The following is a 20,931-nucleotide window of genomic DNA, read 5'->3' as shown; positions in this document are numbered from 1 at the left end:
GGGACGGAATGTTGGCGCTAGAGTGAGACAGCTCAACTGCTAGAGTGAGAGGAGGGGGGCAATTTATCTTAAAATATTTTCTTAAAACTGCTGCTGTGTCCACAATGTTCGCTCTACAGCCATCATTTTACCCTCAAAACGTAGCCATCGCTGTCCTCTTTCATCCAATGTGTTTATTATTGCAATAGGTGTTATGGTTCTTTCATAAATGTCACCAATGCACAGCCTCCTCCCTCCAACTCTTCCATAGACTCTAATGTTAAAATGGCTCAGAAGGTTCGTTTGAAAATCAGAAGAGCATGGTGTCTTTACACTGTCACCACGTCCATATAATAAACTCCACAGGCATGAAAACTGAGAATTTGGTAGACTGGACATTGCTGGCACTCACAGTGAAAGAATTTTGTCAATACGACATGTACTTTTCATTTGGGAGCGATTTGTTTCGGGCTGACTTTTCTGTTCATTTTAAGCAGCAAAAGTGAGGCACATGTCTGTGTCCGTGTGTATAGAGCCATTGGGTGCAGTCACTATAGCAACCAGGCTCACACCTGCCTGCTTAATGAGCTCTCTCTCACTCTGCCAAGATTCATCTTAAACACTACAATTTACATTTAAAACATTTTCAGCTATTTTCCAACTTCTTCTGTGTAAACGTCAAGTTTTAGCAGTTCAGCGCTTTTGTTTTCAGGTTAAAAATTCTGTTTTTTTTTTTGTCTCATTCAAATTTTTTAACTTAAATTCAGCAATTAATTCATTTCAGTGGATACATTCAAATTCAAGCATTCACACTGCAGTTTCTTCAGAAAATGCACTTTCTAGTTATATTTTATTATCTATTCCGTACGTTTTTTGTAGTCCGACTCCTTCAAAACCGTTCAACTTAGAAAAACCATTCAAACACCGTTAGATTCCTCTTCTTTTGGACATGACTGCTTCTATTTTTCTCATTTTTAACATTTATATTTTTAATTTTATTCAACTTTTTTCAACAAAAATTTCCCATGTATTTCAATGGAGAGACCCTTCAAATTCTCATTCAACTTACTCCTCTTTAAACTGTATCTACTTCCACATACGTTGACATAGAGCCACCATTCAAACTTTAAAACGAAGACAAGACATTCAACTATTCAACTTGTATTTATCTTTTCAATATCTATTATACTTTTTCTTCAGTTCCAGTTTAAGTTTCATGATGTTTTTTCAGCCATTTCAGAGTTTATAATGGGTGTGTATGGGACGGAATGTTGGGGCTAGAGTGAGACAGCTCAACTGCTAGAGTGAGAGGAGCAAAAAAATTAATCTTAAAATCTTTTTTTAAAACTGCTGCTGTGTCCGCAGCGTTTGCTCTACAGGTCTGATTTTACCCTCAAAACGTAGCCATCGCTGTCCTCTTTCATCCAATGTGTTTACTATTGTACTAGGTGTTATGGTTCTTTCATAAATGTCACCAATGCACAGCCTCCTCCCTCCAACTCTTCCATAGACTCTAATGTTAAAATGGCTCAGAAGGTTCGTTTGAAAATCAGAAGAGCATGGTGTCTTTACACTGTCACCACGTCTATATAATAAACTCCACAGGCATGAAAACTGAGAATTTGGTAGACTGGACATTGCTGGTGCTCACAGTGAAAGAATTTTGTCAATACGACCTGTACTTTTCATTTGGGAACGATTTGTTTCGGCCTGACTTTTCTGTTCATTTTAAGCATCAAAAGTGAGGCGCATGTCTGTCTGTGTGTGTAGGGAGCCATTGGGTGCAGTCACTATAGCAACCACGCTCACACCTGCCTGCCTAACGAGCTCTGTCTCACTCTGCCAAGATTCATCTTAAACACTTCTCTTTTAACTGCTGCTGTGTCCACAGTGTTTGCTCATCAGCCATCATTTTACCCTCAAAACGTAGCCATCATTCTTCTCTTTCCAACACCGTGTCTTTGAAAGCTCAGAGATGTAAACTTTTTAAACTGTGTGGATCCAATTGGAGGGATCACATTTTAGTTATTCAGTGATTCAAAGACTATGAACTTTTAATATTCATTCAGATGTTTTCTGACTCTAAATTTTATTTTCTCATTTCTTAGGTTTTTCTCATTTACCTTTAAAACATTTTCAGCTATTTTCCAACTTCTTCTGTGTAAATGTCAGCTTTTAGCAGTTCACCACTTTGGTTTTCAGGTTAAAAATTCAGTTTTTTTATCCCATTCAAAAATTTTAACTCAAAATTCAGCAATTAATTCATTTCAGTGCATACATTCAGATTCAAGCATTCACACTGCAGTTTCTTCAGAAAATGCACTTTCTAGTGTTTTATTTGTTTTTGTTTTTTTTTTAAATTTCAAATATTGTATAACTACCAAATAAACAAACTGGTCCTCTCTCTCTGGCTAGACACATGGCAACACTTCTGCAATAATTATGTTGGTACGTAACAAAATAAAAATGCAGACATAAGTGTATAAATTAGTTTTTGAGGGCCACTGAAAATTGTTTTCTTTACAAATAACTCTCACTGAACTAAGACAGCCAATCCCTCAACGTGTTTGTACTCTGTGCTCACAGTGGCTTCATATTAAATCATTTTTTGCTTTTTTAGAGAACTTATTTTAACATTGCACTCAACAACAAACAAATCTTCTGTAACAAAAAAAGTCACTTCATGGGCCAAATTGCATTATATTTCTTCACGTCAATACACAGGCCACAAGTAGGGGTGATGTGGACCACAAGTGGCTCCCGGGCCACGAAATTGACACCCTGGAGACTTACTCAGGGGTAAATTGTGTGGCTTGCATCTGGTATTTTCTTGTCTTATATGACTTTTTATAAAGTCATATATATATATATATATATATATATATATACACTCTGCATTAACAAAGATCTGTATCACTTACCTGCTCCAAGATGTCTGCTTGCACTGAAGGATTACTTAGATCCAGCATTGACTCCTGTGTGCTGATCCTCAGTTTAATGAAACTCAGTTTGTTGCCTAATATAAACACATGTAAAAAGAGTTAGTCTGAATCGTATTTGCAACACTCTCCTTCATTTTACACATTTCTGTCATGGAGAAAAATGAAGATAATTTTTTTTTCAAATGGCAAAAACTAAGTAAAACTAAATGTGTTAGTAAAGAGTTTTACTCACTGCAGTCACAGACGAATGGATGTCTTTTTGTGCATGCCCTGTCTCCCCATTTACCAGAGTTTATCTTCAACATAGCAACACAGTTTTCAGTGCCATCAGTCCCGACAGTCTCGTCTGGGTTCCAGTATCTAAATGAGGAGTCAGTCTGGTCTGACCACTCCCAGGGGTCTCTGAAGAGGCCAACATACACTTCATTGCCATTGGCTACTTGCTGGACTATCTGGTACTCAGCATCACTCCTTAGACTGGTCAGGTCTGTGTAGTGTGCTCTGCAGAAATCCCGAGCAGCAGTCCAAACCATGCGTTGTGTGTTAAGGATGTACTGATCTGCACCTTGTTTTGTTGCTGCAAAGTAAAGTAAAATTAGCTTCACTGACTTTTCATTTCCACAAAACAGTTAAAACATTTGCTATGTAGCAATGGTCCTCAGGTTTCAGCCAAGAGTGTGCAGTTGTCCTGTAGTACAGCGGTCCCCAAACCCCGGGCTTGTCCGTGAGTCATTTGGCATCAGGCCGCGAGAGTTGTGGCTCGGGTGTGAAATTGATGGTTTTTAGGCTTTTCATCGTTATTTTTTGTATCGTTAACTCTGTTTCTCTGGGTCTTTTCCCCTGTGTTATGAATGAACCTTTTTTTTTTGTTGTATTTATCTGCGACACCTTAAAGGCCGGTCTGTGAAAATATTGTCGGACATAAACGGTCCGTGGTGCAAAAAAGGTTGAGGACTGCTGCTGTAGTATTCCTGAGAATCCAAGTAAGACATTTATGTATTGGCAAACTAGTGATCTGCATCTTTTATTCTCAAAATAAAGAGAAAATTTTAAAAAATTTCAGAGAGATTACAGTACAAAACAAAGAAGGATAATCAAGATTTGAGAATTTTAGTAGCATTACATTTACTATAAAACTAATTTGTTTGACATGAGCTTGATACAGTCACTGTAAACACCACTTTACATTTTATTATTAAACATTGACTTTTGTCTTATGTCCTTTCTTTCACCTCCATGTGGTTGCAGCAGAGGGCTGCCCCTCCATGAACCTGGTTCTGCTGGAGGTTTCCTCTTGTTTAAAGAGAGTTTTTCCTTCAACTCATCATAAAGTTCTTGCTTACAGGGCGTCATCTGGTTTTCTCTGTAGATTAGTAGGATCTTTACCATACAATATAAAGCACCTCAAGATGACTGTTGGTGTGATCTGGTGCTAAATGAAATTGAATTAAATTCATTTCAACTGAATTGTTAGAAGAGTGGTGAACAGTTCAAAGTTGACTATGTTTGTCAAGTTCAAAATGTTACAGTGTCTATTTGATAGACACTGTAACATTGTGTTAACAAGCAGTTAATTAAAAGTAGTCTAACATAAATGTAAATGCTGTAATTTGATCATTTTAATAAACCATGTAACTTGGATCGATTCTAGAACATAAATGACTGGTATCAAAGGAATCTATTTTAGGATCGATCCGCACATCACTAATGAACAGAATAAACTTTCTGAATGAATGCCTCACGACATAACACATCCAATTTGTCTAATGAGTATTAGTATGCTTGTGTCATACAGTATGTAAAAGAAAGACTCACCATCAAAGCAAACTGAATATTTTTTGCTCATACAGGAATATATATTCAGGTACCCGTTTCTGGAAACTGCACAGTTGTCATCAGTTATTGAGTGCCACAACAAATAACGTCTTTCTCCCTTTGTAGAAATCATCTGCCAGAGACCAGTGCCACCTGCGGGTCGTGCCTTTTGAAAGGCCAATCCACACAGCATCATCGTATTTATCTTTGACAACTTCAAGGAGAGTTTCCATCTCTCTCATGTCATTGATGGTGGCCAGGTCGAAACATTGCTCCCTGCAGATGTTCTGGGCTTCAGACCAGGTCTTTGGTGTTTGAAAGAAGACAAACCGTGGCTGGAGACCATGTGAAAATTAAAAAGACAAGCCTGTGGAATAAATATAATCCACAAATTAAATAGTCAATCGCCATTGTAAGATCTGCAAACTGTAAGTAAGTCTTAGATAACCAAAAAAATGGTGTTAATATTTTACTTAAAATGTAATTAAAGGTGTTCACTGTTAGATCTGTTGAAATTTTAGCAGCACATGTACCAGTCAAAATGAAATCTAGGATAAAAATAAAGTGAGTTCATTTGTATAAAACAGTTTAGCACAGCAGGGTTGCCTAACAAACAATTTAAGGTCATTGAAACAACTATTACGAATAAGAAAAAACAGCTGAAATATAAATAATTAATTTGCAAAACGAAGTACAAGGTTCAAAATAATATTTTAAAAATATTAAAACAAAGGGACAAAATAGGACAACTTATGAGCTTTAAAACTCTGGCTTTTTTAGATAGGGTGACCAAACATCTTTTTTTTGCACTTGTTGAGTTATAAAAGCCTATATTATTTCACCATTCATTAACCGCACAGAGAAAGCATAATTTAAATATAAACCCTAACCTTTAGGCTTTCTTTAAGCAAACAGTATTATTAAAGTTTTATTTATTTATTATTTTGTTTTTGTCTTTTAAAATGCAGAGGTATGCCCAGCTAAAGAGTTAAAGGATCACTGTTTTGACAGTTAGCAACACTGACCTGACAGGAGCAGAATTAGATGCATGATCCTTGCCATACTTGTCAATTTGTGGCAAATATGGGAGAGCCCTCAGTGTCTGTCTAGGATGGATGTGCCAGAGTGATATCACTTGCTCCTTTCTACGTTTTTTTAAACATGAACTGTGATTTCCATATGCCGGTCATGCAAATGCTTCCCACTCAGAATGCAAAACAGCATTAGTCCTTGTTTACTGGAGTTAGTCACAGCATTATAAGGAAAACACTTTATAGTAATTCTTTTTTAAAATGATCATGTTGTAATCCTTTAGCCTTGTAATTATATTTACAAACATTAAAGACAAAATTATTTCTTATTTGCAGAGTTCCATCATTTTCTGCTGCCAAGGTGCCTTCCACGGCTCCTGAGTGCCGAGTCCCGACTGCTGAGGTGTACTCTGCAGTACAGTCACATGTTAGCAGGGTGAACAGCAGTGGACCAAGCACACAGCCCTGCCGCGATCCTGTACTCTGAGGACTTTGGAGGTGGTATTTCCTATGAAGAAAGACCTGGGGCCTGTCAGTTAGGAAGTCAAAGATCCAATTGCAGCAGGGCCGTGCAGAGAGGTTTAAAGGGGCGGGTGCTCAAAGTTAAAAAGGGGCACATTGAGCCAGGCTGAATAACAACAACACACATTCATCAAGAATCTATTATGGGCAACAAGGCAAAGCAAACGTAGCCGATGTTTTACCTGATGGGTACAATGTTGCTGTTGAGGGGTTGCTGTGGATAGTGCTGGAGGGCAGGGCTGTGTTGATCTGAGACTGTAGACATTAAAAAGTCCATAAGAGAGATGGTAGCTGATTAAACAAGTGTCATGAGATAATAACAAAATGCAAAGATTGGTGACAGCGCTTGGAACCATAAGGCAACAAAAAACTGTGAGAAATAATTTAGGCTCTGCCTGTGAATCACTCTTTGCTTCTCTTCTTCCATCCATCCCATCATTTCATATATCACTCTCCACTTGCTGTCTATGTGAGAACAAGGCACAACTTGCTATTGCAATAAACTATAATCTAATTATCCACACCTAACAACTCTTGCACTTAATCTATAATAAAATGATGACAGAAAAATGTTATAGCACTGCCTTTAGTAGCCTCACACAGCACCTACTGTTTCCTCCTCATGTCCTTACCAGCCATGTCTGGACAATGTTATATCATGAGTAATTTTTAAAAAAAATCCATCTAAATAAAACACACATGCACGCACACACAGGGACATTTTAGACCTTCTTCAGAATACTGTATATACTATGGGCATCACTGTGCTGATCCAGAATCCTTACATTATTATTTATTACTAGAGCTACAATAATAAAGCAATGAGGAGGGGGAAGTAATAAATATGAAATAATGTATTTATGATGATTCCATTTGTTTCACTATCCACTCTGTGCAGGGGCAAAGCTTACTGTAGAGATACAATAATTTTACTGCTGTAAAATCCAAATTTTGTCTTATTTAAAATATAAATCTAATATAATCTGCTTCTTAATGTATGTTCTTTAAAATACAGCGTGTGTTTTTTTAATATAACTATAATAATGCATAATTATGTGGACATGCACATTAGATCGTTTTTAGTGAAATATAATCCCTCCAGAAAGGCAGGAAAAGCCCGGAAACTTACTTTAAAACTAAATATGTTCCCTAAAACGGTGACATAGCTACAGACCCATGACAGCCTTACACAGGTAGCCAGCAGCTATGACCAGCACTACTTGTGCAGTTAATAAAAGGACAGGTAATGTTTGTCGCGCTGTTGCACACACAGCACGCTCGTTTGTTTCAGTTCGTCAGTTGCAACAAGACAGCTTACCAACGTGTACATAATAAGCCAATACTCCTGTGTGCTGTACACTACATGGTACGCTGTACACCTACTTACTGGTTTTGTCGCATCAGTCTGTGTCTCTGAGTTAACTTGTGTTTCTCCTACAGCTCTGGACCGCAAAAAATGCGCGTGCTCTTTGTGAGCTCGTTCCCGGCTCGTAACCAGCGCGTTCTGCCGTCAAGGGCGATCATTGGTTAAATGTGATCATGTGACAGATGCAAGCCAGATCCTTTTATTTAGCAAAACTGTGATTAATAGTTAAATATTATTGTTGAGGGGCACAGACAGGACTCCGCACGCGCACACACATTAAATTTTTTTTTTTTTTTTTTTTAAAAAGTTGCCTCAACAAAAGGGCACTTTGGGCACCCATCAGGAAAGGGGCGGGTGCTCAAGCCCCTCTAGCCCCCCCCCCCCCCCCCCCGCACGTGCCTGAATTGCAGAGAGTAGTGTTTATTCGTAGTAGGTCCAACTTCTTTACCAGCTTCTGGGGAATGACTGTGTTGAATGCTGAGCTGAAGTCAATAAACCGCATTCTGACATAAGTGTCCTTTTTGTCGAGATGGGAGAGAGAAAGGTGAAGAGCAGACAAGATGGCATCATTTGTGGAGCAGTTTGAGCAGTAAGCAAACTGTAACGGGTCCAGATTCTGTGGAAGCTGAGTTATTATGTGCCTCAACACCAGCCTCTCAAAGCACTTTGTGATGATGGGCGTAAGTGCCACCAGCCAGTAATCATTGAGGCAGGACTAGGGATGGGTATTGATAAGATTTTCACAATTCCGATTCCATTTAACAATTCGATTTTTTTTTTTTTTTTTTTTTAAAAAAGAGAACACTAAGGTCGACTAGCTTAGAACTTTGTTTTATATCTTCTCTTTGAACAAGATAGAAATTTAGGAGTAACATGGCCTTACAAACCCAGCAGTGAGATCTTAAGAGATCCAGCCTACGGCTCTTCAATGGGGTGTCACAGGGTCCCCAGGGAAAAAAAAAAAAAAAAAGTAAATGTAAAATAATAAAATAAATATTCTTCTGTAGCAATAACAAAGTATAACATAAATTATTCTGTAGCAATTACACAAGAATATCCAGTAATGTCCCTGCCTACAATTAAACACATTCACTTACCGAAAATCGGGGCATCTGCTGTGGCAAATGGGTGCAAGCCTTTGACCACAAACTTAGTCACTGCTCGGTGACATTCGTCTATCCTGGCCTGAAAGGAGACGCTACCGGTAGACTGCAGCGACAACTGCCAGCATCTGAGCCAGCCAGACTGTCTCTCTCATCATGGTCACCTAAATGCACAGTAATGGCAGGTTTTGTAATAGGGCAGATCGCGCTAACATAATATGTGCTGTTAATTGATTATTTACCTGCCGCATTAACGGCAGAGGACGTGCAAACGTTACCGCTGCTGCTGGGTTGAGATTCACGAGTCCAGAGCGGAATTAAAAACACGACATTCATTTAAGGTCATTGCGTGTTTTGTGAGCAAATGCTTTTGCATAGTCGTAGTGAGTGTGTAGAGGGCCAGGCGAGTGAGTGTGTAGCTGACTGAATCGCTACAGGGGACACCGGGAGCTGAGCTACAGGGGACACCGGGAGCTGAGCTACTGGATGCTGTACTGAAGTATGAACTGGTGGGAGAGCTGATGCCTGAGCTGCAGTTTGTAGTGGCAGTTGTGGTGAAGGTGGAGTTGGTGATTGAGTGAATGACTGAGGAGCAGGAGTCTGAACTGGGGCCTCTGGCTGGGCAGCTGAACTGGGGCCTCTGGCTGGGCAGCTGAACTGGGGCCTCTGGCTGGGCAGCTGAACTGGGGCCTCTGGCTGGGCAGCTGAACTGGGGCCTCTGGCTGGGCAGCTGAACTGGGGCCTCTGGCTGGGCAGCTGAACTGGGGCCTCTGGCTGGGCAGCTGAACTGGGGCCTCTGGCTGGGCAGCTGAACTGGGGCCTCTGGCTGGGCAGCTGAACTGGGGCCTCTGGCTGGGCAGCTGAACTGGCTGGGCAGCTGAACTGGCTGGGCAGCTGAACTGGCTGGGCAGCTGAACTGGCTGGGTGATTGAGAAAGAGCCGGAGTGGCTGGCTGCAACGACAGTTGTGGTGGAGTTGTAACTTGTGGTTGAGTTAATGATTTCTCAGCCTCGACAATATTGTCACTACATGTCTTGGAATGAGAGTCAATAGTCTGAGAAATAAAACGTTCTGACGTACATTGAACAGTCTCCTGAGTGGGGAACTCGGAAAGTAAAATAGTGTTTGTATCCTTATGGCTGAGGTTAATTTTCTCTGGTTTGGCAGACTCAGGGTAAACTGACACAGGGCTAGCAGAGTCAGAGAGGGCAAATACAGGCTCAGGTGGAGCAGGAAAAAACAGTACCTCTCCAGATTTTGTCTTGAAGGAGTGGGAGAAGTACAGTCAAGATTACTCACAGTGGCAGACTGTTCCAGAGAGAGGCTGGGATGCGGCTTTGGCAAGGAACGACAATGGCGCCGATGCTGCTTCCTCCTGGAAGTGGGGGCGGAGATTTCAGAGGAGATCGGTAATGACAGAGAAGTTGATGCCAACTCCTCACCGTCCGACCACATTGCCCCAAGGAAATAAGCCGGCAAACAACGGTCAGAGCAAGGCGTGGAGAGTGGGTTAATCCGCGGAGACGGCGTAGGGTCATCCTCCTGCCGTAGCATCCGCGGCAGCACTGCAGGGAGCTTCTCCATTCGCCGCAGCAGCAGCAGACCGAGTCCACTGCGATACAGCAGCGGCAAAGCCAGCTCGGTCCCGAGCTTGAATTGCCTCCCGGGCTCGATGCAAACCAAGGTGCTGGAGGACTGGAAATCACAAACACACAGCAAGTTGAAGGTACGATGCAACAGGGAACACAGGAAAACACAGGGCTTATATACACAGGGGAGTAATCAGGGAATGGAAAATAGGAGGGAGACACAGCTGGGAGGGTTTGGGCTAACGAGACACGGGGAGCAAAGTTAGACACACTGACATGAGGCACAACCTTTCACAATAAAACAGGAAACAAGAAACAGGCATAGACCAGGCACTAAACTGAACCTATACTAAACAAGAGACATGACCTAAGACCAATTTTATTGTTTATTTTATTTTAACCTGCTAAATATGGGACAGACTTGACTGGGGAAAAGAAAGGGGAGAAAGAAAGAGGGAAAGAAAAGCAGCGGGGAAGAGGAATGGTGATAAAGGGCAAAAAAACAAAAACCAACAAAATAAGCAGACAAAAAATACATATATTGATCACCTGGATCACCTGTTGAGAAAGAAAAAAGATCTATGGGAATATAACAGTAAATATTAAAGAAGCCAGGGGGGGTTGCAGTGACGTGCCCGTGCCCGGTCCCGGTCCCACAGAGCCCGGGACAGCCCACCCGACCCTACCACAGAGAAAACTGTCCCCACCCCGTCATCCACTCATCTTCCAGACTACACAAGACAATAGACGCCCAGGCTGAGATCTTCCTCCACCTCTCCTATATCTCCCCCTTCTGCAGAGTGAGTTCCTGAAGAGAGGAGACCTCTTGCAAGATGTAACAGCCTCCCCCACCAGTTGAAGAGCCCCCCAGATGGCTCGATGCACTGGCGGTACCCTGCGCCAGGGCTGGGCCCCCATACACCCACCCGCCCGACCCACGCGACACAACAACCAGGACCCAAGCCCCCAAGGCCCCAGAACAGAGAAGGAGCCCTCCAAGGAAGATGCTCCTGGGGAATCCCCCGACGCCCCAAGTCTGTCCCTACCCCTACACCAATCACAACAGCGAAGGTGGGACCAAACTATGACCCCTCCTCCTCCACTAGGTGATGGAGCTGATCAAAGGAGCCCAAATTGATCTGATGTGGTGGCAGAGGCTGTATCAAGACTAATGTAATCTAATAGATAATTTCTATATTGGTTAGAATTAAGATTATTTTTATTTTTCCAGTTCATGAGCATTGTTTTCTTGGCTATGCATAGGGCAGTGAAAATCATATGGGCTATATTCTTTTATGTAGTGACATTATCTAAGCTGTCCAACAAACACACTAAAGGGGAAGTTGGAATGTTACATTTCAGACACTTTGATAAGTCTTCACATATCTCGCGCCAAAACTTCTGAACTGGTGGACAGAACCAAAGAGCGTGGATATAATTGTCTGGTGTATTGGTTTGACAGTGTGAGCAGTTGTTGGTAGACGTAAAGCCCATCTTGAACATCCAATGACCTGTATAGTGCACTCTATGTAGTATTTTGTATTGAATTAATTGAAGACTGGGATTTTTAATTAGATGAAAGGTTTTTAAGCAAATATGAGACCAGATGTTTTGGTCTAAGTTAACGGATAAATCCGCTTCCCATTTTGCAATAGGAAGTGATATTGATTCATCTGTTTTAGAAAGCATACTGTATATTTTGGAAAGCAATTTTGGGGTTTTAAGAGTAAGAAATTGTACCACACTTGGTGGTGTTTGTAGTTCAACTTGACCCGGTTTAAATTTCTTTTTTACTATGGATTTAATTTGTTGATATTCTAAAAATCTTTTCTTGTTGATCCCATATTGTGTAACTAGTCTGTCAAATGGAATACATTCTGTTCCTTCTAATATATGTTCTAAATATTTGATTCCTTTACCACTCCAATCTGGAAAGTTTATCATATTATTGTTTTGTAATATGTCAGGGTTGTTCCAGATAGGTGTACATTTGCATGGGATTAATGAAGACTCCGTCAATTTTAGAAACTCCCACCATGCTGCCAGAGAAGAGCTGATGCTGACGCTTTTGAAGCATTCATGTCGTTGGATGTTTGAGCTGATAAATGGTAGATCTGAAATCTCTAGATTATTGCAAAGTGCTTGTTCTACATCTAGCCAAGGTTCATCTAAGAGGGTATGTTTTAGCCATCCTGAGATAAATTGAAGCCTGTTGGCTAAGAAGTAGTGCTGAAAGTTAGGTAGTTCTAATCCTCCTTTATCCTTGGTCTTTTGTAGTGTTTTTAAGCTTATACGTGGGGGTTTATTTTTCCAAAGGAATTTGGACATATATGAATCTAGAGATTTGAACCAATCTTGTGATGGCTTATTTGGGATCATTGAGAATAAATAATTTATTTTTGGTAAGACCATCATTTCTATAGCGACAACCCTTCCCATGAGTGATATGGGTAGACATTTCCATCTAGCCAGATCACCTTCTACTTTCTTTAAAAGTGGGATATGGTTTAATTTAGTTAGATCTGCAAGCTTGGGAGAAACATTAATACCTAAATATTTTATATTTCCCGATTGCAGTGGTGTAGAAGAAGAATTATGGAAGGAGCAATTAATCGGGAGGACTGTAGATTTTGACCAGTTAATTGACTAATCTGATATTCTTGCAAAAGAGCTTATCAATTCTATCACCCCAGAGATATTGGTTTGTGAGTTTTGGAGAAAAAGTAACACATCATCTGCAAAAAGGCTGATTTTATGTTCCACATTCTTGCATTTTATGCCCTTAATTACTGAATTCTGTCTAACTGCTGCTGCTAGTGGTTCTATAAAAATTGCAAACAGTGAAGGGGAGAGTGGGCATCCCTGCCTGGTGCCCTTCAGGAGACAGAAGTTGGAGGATGTCTGGTCATTTGTTCTGACACAAGCTGTTGGGGAATTGTATAATATTTTTACCCAGTTAATGAAAGAGGATCCAAAACCAAATTTGTGTAAAGTTGCAAATAGAAATTTCCAGTTAACTCTGTCAAATGCTTTTTCTGCATCTAAAGAAAATATTGGAGTTTCAAGGTTTTTACTGTATGAGTAGTCTATTAAATTAAGTAATCTACGTGTATTTGTTGATGAGTGCCTACCTTTTATCCTTTTACCAAACCAGTTTGGTCAGGATGAATTAAGAGGGGGGTTATTTTCTCTAGTCTCTTTGAGAGAGCTTTGCAGATTATTTTAAGGTCTACATTTATAAGGTCTACATTTATGGAGGTCCACAGGGTCTTATTGAACCCTGTGCATCTCCATAATTAACCTTAGTGTAAAGAGTACTCTTCATTTACATGAACTCATTTGAGTCTATTAGATTGATATTATTCAAACTCCAGTAGTGCTGTACCTATAATACCTACAGCAAGCAGCACTAACAGGACAAGAACAGTGATTAGTCCTCTGTCAGAGGCCATAAGAAGATCATTTATAACCTTCACTAAAGCTGTATTTGTGATGTGATTAACTCTGAAACCCGACTGAAATCATTCCTCTGCAGAGGACCCACCTAAGACAGCTTTGTCAAGTGATGGCTTTGTAAATAACGGTTTAAATACTGCAAGCTTGAAGGCCTGTGGTACCTATCATTTAGCAAAGATAGGCTGATCATATTTTACTCACTGCCACGCCATCATCACACAGATCCAGCCATTCATATCTGCTGTTAAGACGTAAGAAGCTGTTGCAGTATTCTCCAAAAAAAATAGGTGTCACCACTAAGACAATATAGAAGAATAGAATAGAATAGAATTCATCTTTATTCTTTATTGTCACTGCACACGCCACAAGTACAAGGGAACAAAATGCATGTCATACTCGCTGATACGAACAAGAAGAAGTCCCAACCGGAAGCTTTTTTTTTTTGCATCCTTTCTTTCCACAACAGTTGCAACATCTCACTCTGTGTGTCTGTATGTCCCTGAGTTTCAGTGATGGAGGTATAAACAGGCATGATCTGACACAAGTAAAAAAAAATCAAGAGGTGCATGACTGGGTAACACACAATAAAAACTGTGTCGCACAACACAGGATGTTACGTGATACATGAGACACCCATGACACAAGCCACGTGGCGAGCATAAAAACAGCCTTAGGTGGAACTCAACTGAAAAATTGTTGAGCCGAGTCGTACTGCCTTGAATTGCAACGAGTTAATCCAAGCAAATGCTAGATGTTGTTTTCTCAAAAACAAATTTAAAAACTTTCCAATGCAAAAAAACAGTCATAAATGCACACGTAAGGACAGAAAAAAGATACACAAATATATATTCGTATATATATATATATATATGTAGAGAGAGAGAGAGAGAGAGAGAGAGAGACTTTTCATTATCATAGTGTACTTTTTCTAACACATAGTTTCGTTGGCAAATGTCTAATCTGGCTTTGCTGTTACGCGCCAAAATATTCTAATCTGTAAAACTGTGTCTATACTATGTTCACATTGCTCTATGCTACTCTGTTAAAGTACATTTATCATCCATATTAATCACTTCCCCTGATTTTTCTCTCTTCAGCCACTTCTTCAAGGCTCCTTGGTAAAAACTCTTCCATCAGATTGTTTTCTCCACGTTAGGCGAAAAACAGCAGTCGTGTTATAACTCCTTAGCTTCTGGTTAATCTATTGAACAGAGAATATTCATGTTTCCATTTACTATAGCAAAGCCATGAAGGTCCTAATGCGATGAAGTACTTTTTTCATGTCACAATCTAAATAAACATATATATGATATACTCAAATTTAACTGCTCATCATTAACAAAGATCTGTTTGACTTACTTGCTCCAGGATGTCTACTTGCACCGAAGGATTACTTAGATCCAGCATTGAGTCCTGTGGGCTGATCCTCAGTTTAATGAAACTCAGCTTGTTCCCTAATATAAACACATGTAAACAGGGTTAGTCTGGATCCTTCATTTTACACATTTCTGTCATGGAGAAAGGCATAGATATTTTTTTTCTATTTGAAATATAAATGTTATATAAATTTTCTAGTAAAGAGTTTTACTCACTGCAGTTACAAACGAATGGATGTGTTTCTGTGCATGCCCTTTCTCCCCATTTACCAGAGTTCACCTTCAACATAGCAACACAGTTTTGAGTGCCATCAGTCCAGACAGTCTCGTCTGGGTTCCAGTATCTAAATGAGGAGTCAGTCTGGCCTGACCACACCCAGGGGTCTCTGAAGAGGCCAACATACACTTCATTGCCATTGGCTACTTGCTGGACTATCTGGTACTCAGCATCATTCCTTAGACTGGTCAGGTCTGTGTAGTGTGTTCTGCAGTAATCCCGAGCAGCAGTCCAAACCATGCTTTGTGTGTTAAGGATGTACTGATCTGCACCTTGTTTTGTCGCTGCAAAGTAAAGTAAAATTAGCTTCATTGACTTTTGATTTCCACAAAATTCACAGTTAAAACATTTGCTTTGTAGCAATGGTCCTCAGGTTTCAGCCAAGAGTGTGCAGTATGTTCTGTAGTATTCCTGAGAATCAAAGCAAGACAGTTTTTATCTATTGACAAACTACGGATCAAAATAAAGAGACATTTTTTTAAATTTAACTTTAAACCTATCTACAAAGTTTACAGTACTAATCAAAGAAGGATAAATAAGATTTGAAAATAAAAAAGTGCCATTACATTTAGTGAATACCAGTTTGAGTGTTTGGCACGAGCTTGATGCAATCACTGTATACACCACTTTTCATTTAATTATTACTTATTATTAAACACTAACTCTTTTCCACAGCCTGTCTTTTGTCTTGTCTTGTCTCCTTCCTCCCTCTGAAAATTTACCCATTTGATGGATTTCCATCAAATATCAGAGACACATTCTAACAGGTAACCATGAATTTGCCAGGATTTGCTGGGTTGCAGGCAAGGGAAGGACACAAATGCAGGACTCATAGATGAGGCTCAACTGAAACAGTCGCTTTATTTCTGATACTCAGTGACCAGGAAACACTAGGCAACACTAAGCAACACTAAGACTCTAGAAGAGCGCACACACAGTCAGGTAAACAACAACGATGTGACAAGGAAAAGGGAAAACTGAGGACTTGAATACACACACACACACACACACACACACACGATAACAAGAGGACAAAGAGACAGAGGAAGCAAAACAGAACACAATGTACACATTTTGAGAGTATGGCAAAAACAACTATTTAAAATGACTCACCATCAAAGCAAACTGAATATTTTTGGTTGCCACAGGTCAACATATTCAGTTTCCCATTGCTGGAAGTTGCACAGTTGCCACTCGTTTCTGAGCTCCACAACAAGTAATTTCTTTCTCCCTCTTTGTAGAAGTCGTCGTCTGCCAGAGACCAGTGCCACCTGAGGGTCGTGCCTTTTGAAAGGCCAATCCACACAGCATCATCATATTTATCTCCGACAGCTTCAAGTACAATTTTCATCTCTCTCATGTCATTAATGGTGGCCAGGTCGAAACATTGCTCCCTGCAGATGCTCTGTGCTTCAGACCAGGTCTTTGGTGTTTGAAAGAAGACAAACTGGGGCTGGAGGCCATGTGAAAATTGAAAAGACAGGCCTGTGGAACAGAAATATATGAAATACTTAATGACAAGTCATTATAAAACCCACTACTGTCAGTAGTAGATGTAGATGTTTACTGTAAAATTTGTCAAAATTTCAGCAACATGTGTATCAATAAAAATTAAGTCTAGAACAAGAATAAAGTGGGTTTATGAACACTGCAGATCTGCTTAACAAACACTTTAAGGTAGAAGATTCAAACAATATGTTAAACCTAAAAACAATAGGAAAACCATGAGCTTAATTATCAGAATTTGTCAGATAGTCGCAATATATTTACATGATTAGATATTATGTTATTATCCAGGTAATATCAATTGTGGCAGTCGGCTCACGACTGCCACACTACTTAGAAAAGGATCCTGGTGTTATTTGTCTCTCAGAAACAGTTCATAACTTCCCTTCAACTCATTCATGTCACCTAAAATGTAAACCTGTTTCTCCATCACCTGTTCTGCTCTGATGATTCAGTAAGGACATCTCCTGGTTTCATCTGCATGTTTCCCTCTCACCACATATCCAAACCGATATCATGACCAGCAGCTTTTACAGCTGTGGCTCCAGCAAACATCAGCTGATACTAGAAATTAATATTAAATAAATTCTAACAACAGCTGATCAAGCTTAAACTTGCTGCTATTGTTTAGCGCAACATCCGCTGGTTTAATCTTTCTGGCGCAAAGTGAGCGATAAATAAACAAGAGAGAAAAGCCGATCAGCTAATCATTGATCAGTTTCATGATTGAAGTAGAAACAGGAGAGGAAGGGGGGAGAAGAAGAGAGGTGATAGCAGGTTCAGTCTATCATTCTGTCTGTATCTTCTACAAATCATACGAATACTGATGGAACCAAATGCCCGTCAAAGTCACAGATCAGATCAAGTCTGTAAAGAGGGTCCAGAGGAAGACCAGCAGGCTGAATTAATTATATTTAATTATATTTATTAAATATTAAATTATATTTTTGCCAAAATTGTATTTTTATTTTTCTTGATGCCCAGGTTTTTTAGCTTTCACAAGGCAAGATTTTCACAGAGGTTAATGTCAGATGTTGTGATTTCCAGAGTCAGTTTGGTATATTATAAAAATTGTAATAGTTTTCTTTTTAAAGTGCATTTTTAAAGGCCAAACTTAATTGAGTATCTCACTTTTACAGTTACGTTTTAAGTTTACAGTGCTGTTCTGCTACTAGAATATTTTTACAGGTTAAAGTCACAGTTTTACAGTATTTAATGAAATTACTGTACTGTAAATGAATATACAACAAAAGCACTTTAAGCAAGACTACAATCTAAGTACCATAAACAATAACAGTAGAAATACCGCAAAGGATGTTACAGTAATACTGTAAATGGATAATACAGAAAAAGTGCGGCGCAAGACATTCCAGTAAAAATTAAGTGAATGAAATCACAGTAGAACTACTGTAAAAGGAACTACAGTCATGCTGTAAATGGAAAAACAGTGAAGATACTGTAAAGGAAAGTAAAACAATACTGTAAATAAAATATACAGTAAGATTACTGAAATTTGTATTTACATTACGTTACTGGCACTACGTTACAAGTAGCTCCCGTCAGTTTCACAGCAACCTCTTCACAGTGTAACCGTTGCTGCTACCATGATATTTCTTGGATATTAACAGGTTATTACGTGGTACGTTTGTTTGTACGGTCTTGTTTCTGCCTTGTTACCCTACTATTACCACTTCATCACTGAGCTTTAATAGAAAATGCTAAAGAAGAAGCTACTTTTACTGAAATGCATTATACACTAAGCTAAAGATGTTTGAAAGGTTGACAAAACTTTTAACATTATTTTACAACACTAACCTGACAGCAGCAGAAGATGCATGATCCCTGCCATAGTTGCTATTCTTCTGACAAAGTTCTGCTGAAGGTTCCTGTTATATGTATATATATGTTTCCACCAGATACCACATTCTTTGTGCTAGTTTGCATTTCTGATCCTGATCATGTAAATGTTTCTCATCTAGAATGCAAAACAACCCTGTTCTTTGGTTAATTTAATGTCAAGGTAATTACAGCATTAAACAGGGTGGAGACTTTGTTACTGATGGCAATGCTCCTAGTTCACCAAGAATATATTTTTCTTTTTCTCATTGGAGGATTTGATTTAAATACCATACATTACTATACTAATACTGTATTACATGCTAACATGTTAATTCATTAAAAGTTTTAATTTTCAGTACATAACTATGATTCCCAGATGGTGTTAATGCAGCAGGACTTATAATACATAGGTTCATACTACAAAATCACAATAAGGATAATTTATTCTTCCCTAAGGAAATTATGTGGTTATAGTTGCTCCAACACAATAGAAATAGTAACAGACTGAATTAAATTAAATAATACAACATAATACAAAGTTTACAAAATATAAGAAATTGCTCTCATATATATAAAGAACTCAATTATAAAGTATAATTGAATATTACAGAGATATATATGGTGCATTTTACTCTAAACTGTAAACTATGAAACTTTGTTATTTGCACTGTAGAGCATGTGCAGAAGGGTCTAACTATTGCACTGTGTACATTAGATGGAGGAGTTGCCATAGTTGCCATTCTCCTGAAAAGTGTTCTGCTGAGGTTTCTGTCATTTTCTCTGCACTAGATACTATTAGTTACGCACTTTTGCTTTTCAGATCCTGATCATGTAAATCTTACTCATACAGAATGTAAAACAACCTTGTTTTCTTTGTTTATATCAAGGTAATTGCAGTGTCCTCATCAGTGACAAAGGGTGGAGCTTTTGTCACTGATGCTACCAGTTCACGTTTAGCATTCATCTAATTTCCTTCCCTCACTGGAGAATTTTATGAAGACTATATACTACTATATTAAATGATAATACTAATAACATACTATGTGGAAATATGTTAATTTAGTAAATAATTTTACATTGTCAGTACAAAAGTATGATTCCTAGATGGTGTTTGACTGGCAGAATGGCATACTATAAAACCGGGTACATACTTAATTTTTGGATGCATAATGACATCAATTAATAACTTTAATCATTTGAAAAGTGTCAGTATTTGCAGACCACAGATAACTTGAAGCAGAAAGAGGACCCAAATGCAAAGGACGCAGGAGGACAGGAACTAGTTAACATAAGCAAGCAGTTTATTAAGGCTGATACAAAACAAGAAAAACCAAAATGCAACAGAAATACTATATTGGAAAATACAACAAAACAACAAAAAAACATGAAACCTGACAGACAGAGTGAGACAATATATACACAAGCAGGTGATTTGGGCAATAGAGACAGCTGGCAAACACAGGATCAAATTGGATATAGCGTAATACACAAGAAACAAGGGACTATCCAAATGAAACTGGAAACCCGACAGACACGGAAATCAAAACTCAATCAAATCAAAACTCAAATCAAATCAACACTTTAAACACAAAACCATGGGTGCAAGACCCAGACCATGACAAAAAAAAAGATTAATTTTACGTATTCAAGTTTCCCTAATAACCATCAATATTTTTTGAACCTAAAATGTAACAAATATACATAACTGTCATAGTACCTGGATGTCTCCAGTGTCCCTTGGCCTTTCTTCCTTGCTTCTTCTTCCTGTCTCTGTACATGTCCACATCAATTAATGTCAATTAATGTCATGAATTCTTATAAGTGCGCAAAAAACCCCCAACCAACTCAAATGAATAATACAGCCGAAATAACTTTATTTACAGTGCAATTTGAAGCCAAAGCAGACAAAATATAGGCTATAATATAGGCTTCAGTTTGTCAACTTAACGAACGGAGATATTGTGTGAATATATTGCAGTAGTCCAGTCTAGATTTAATAAATTGAACTAGTTTTTCATCATCACCATGAGACAGCATCCTTCTCAAGCTGGTACTTCTCAAGCTTCTCGTGGTCCTTCTTCCTATCACTCAGTATAGCCACTTCTATCACTATCGCCGTCTTCCTCTGCT

The 20,931-nt window shown here is 39.1% G+C and overlaps 2 protein-coding genes across 3 annotated transcripts in view; both read right to left on the bottom strand.

Annotated features, from left to right (window-relative positions):
* LOC148100578 (L-selectin-like) overlaps window positions 1–4,274 on the bottom strand; it is a 79,806-nt gene extending 75,532 nt beyond the window's left edge. Inside the window, exons 1-2 of the mRNA XM_087847971.1 lie at window positions 4,154–4,274; window positions 3,154–3,525 (exon numbers count right to left, since the gene is read on the bottom strand). Of these exons, the coding sequence (XP_087704097.1) occupies window positions 3,154–3,525; window positions 4,154–4,274 (493 nt within the window). The remainder of the gene's footprint in view (window positions 1–3,153; window positions 3,526–4,153) is intronic.
* Window positions 4,275–14,908: 10,634 nt separating this feature from the next.
* Window positions 14,909–18,811, bottom strand: LOC148100577 (snaclec 3-like). 2 transcript variants are annotated; one of them, XM_087847830.1, is made up of 5 exons: window positions 18,778–18,811; window positions 16,570–16,941; window positions 15,396–15,740; window positions 15,163–15,257; window positions 14,909–15,004 (listed from the first exon to the last, which is right to left on the bottom strand). In XM_087847830.1, exons 1-5 carry the CDS (start codon window positions 18,809–18,811, stop codon window positions 14,909–14,911), a joined length of 942 nt encoding a protein of 313 aa, XP_087703956.1. The 2 variants fall into 2 exon arrangements, with proteins under 2 accessions (XP_087703956.1, XP_087703957.1); XM_087847831.1 differs by lacking the exons at window positions 16,570–16,941; window positions 18,778–18,811 and having other exon boundaries at window positions 15,163–15,260; window positions 15,396–15,768.
* Between the last annotated feature and the right edge of the window lie 2,120 nt (window positions 18,812–20,931).

The sequence above is a fragment of the Neolamprologus brichardi genome, chromosome 11 (assembly GCF_056152115.1).
Source record: "Neolamprologus brichardi isolate AB-2024 chromosome 11, ASM5615211v1, whole genome shotgun sequence".
In the NCBI taxonomy this organism is placed as follows: domain Eukaryota; kingdom Metazoa; phylum Chordata; class Actinopteri; order Cichliformes; family Cichlidae; genus Neolamprologus; species Neolamprologus brichardi.
Note: the sequence above shows the minus strand (reverse complement) of the source record. Positions and strands in the feature narration are given on the sequence as shown.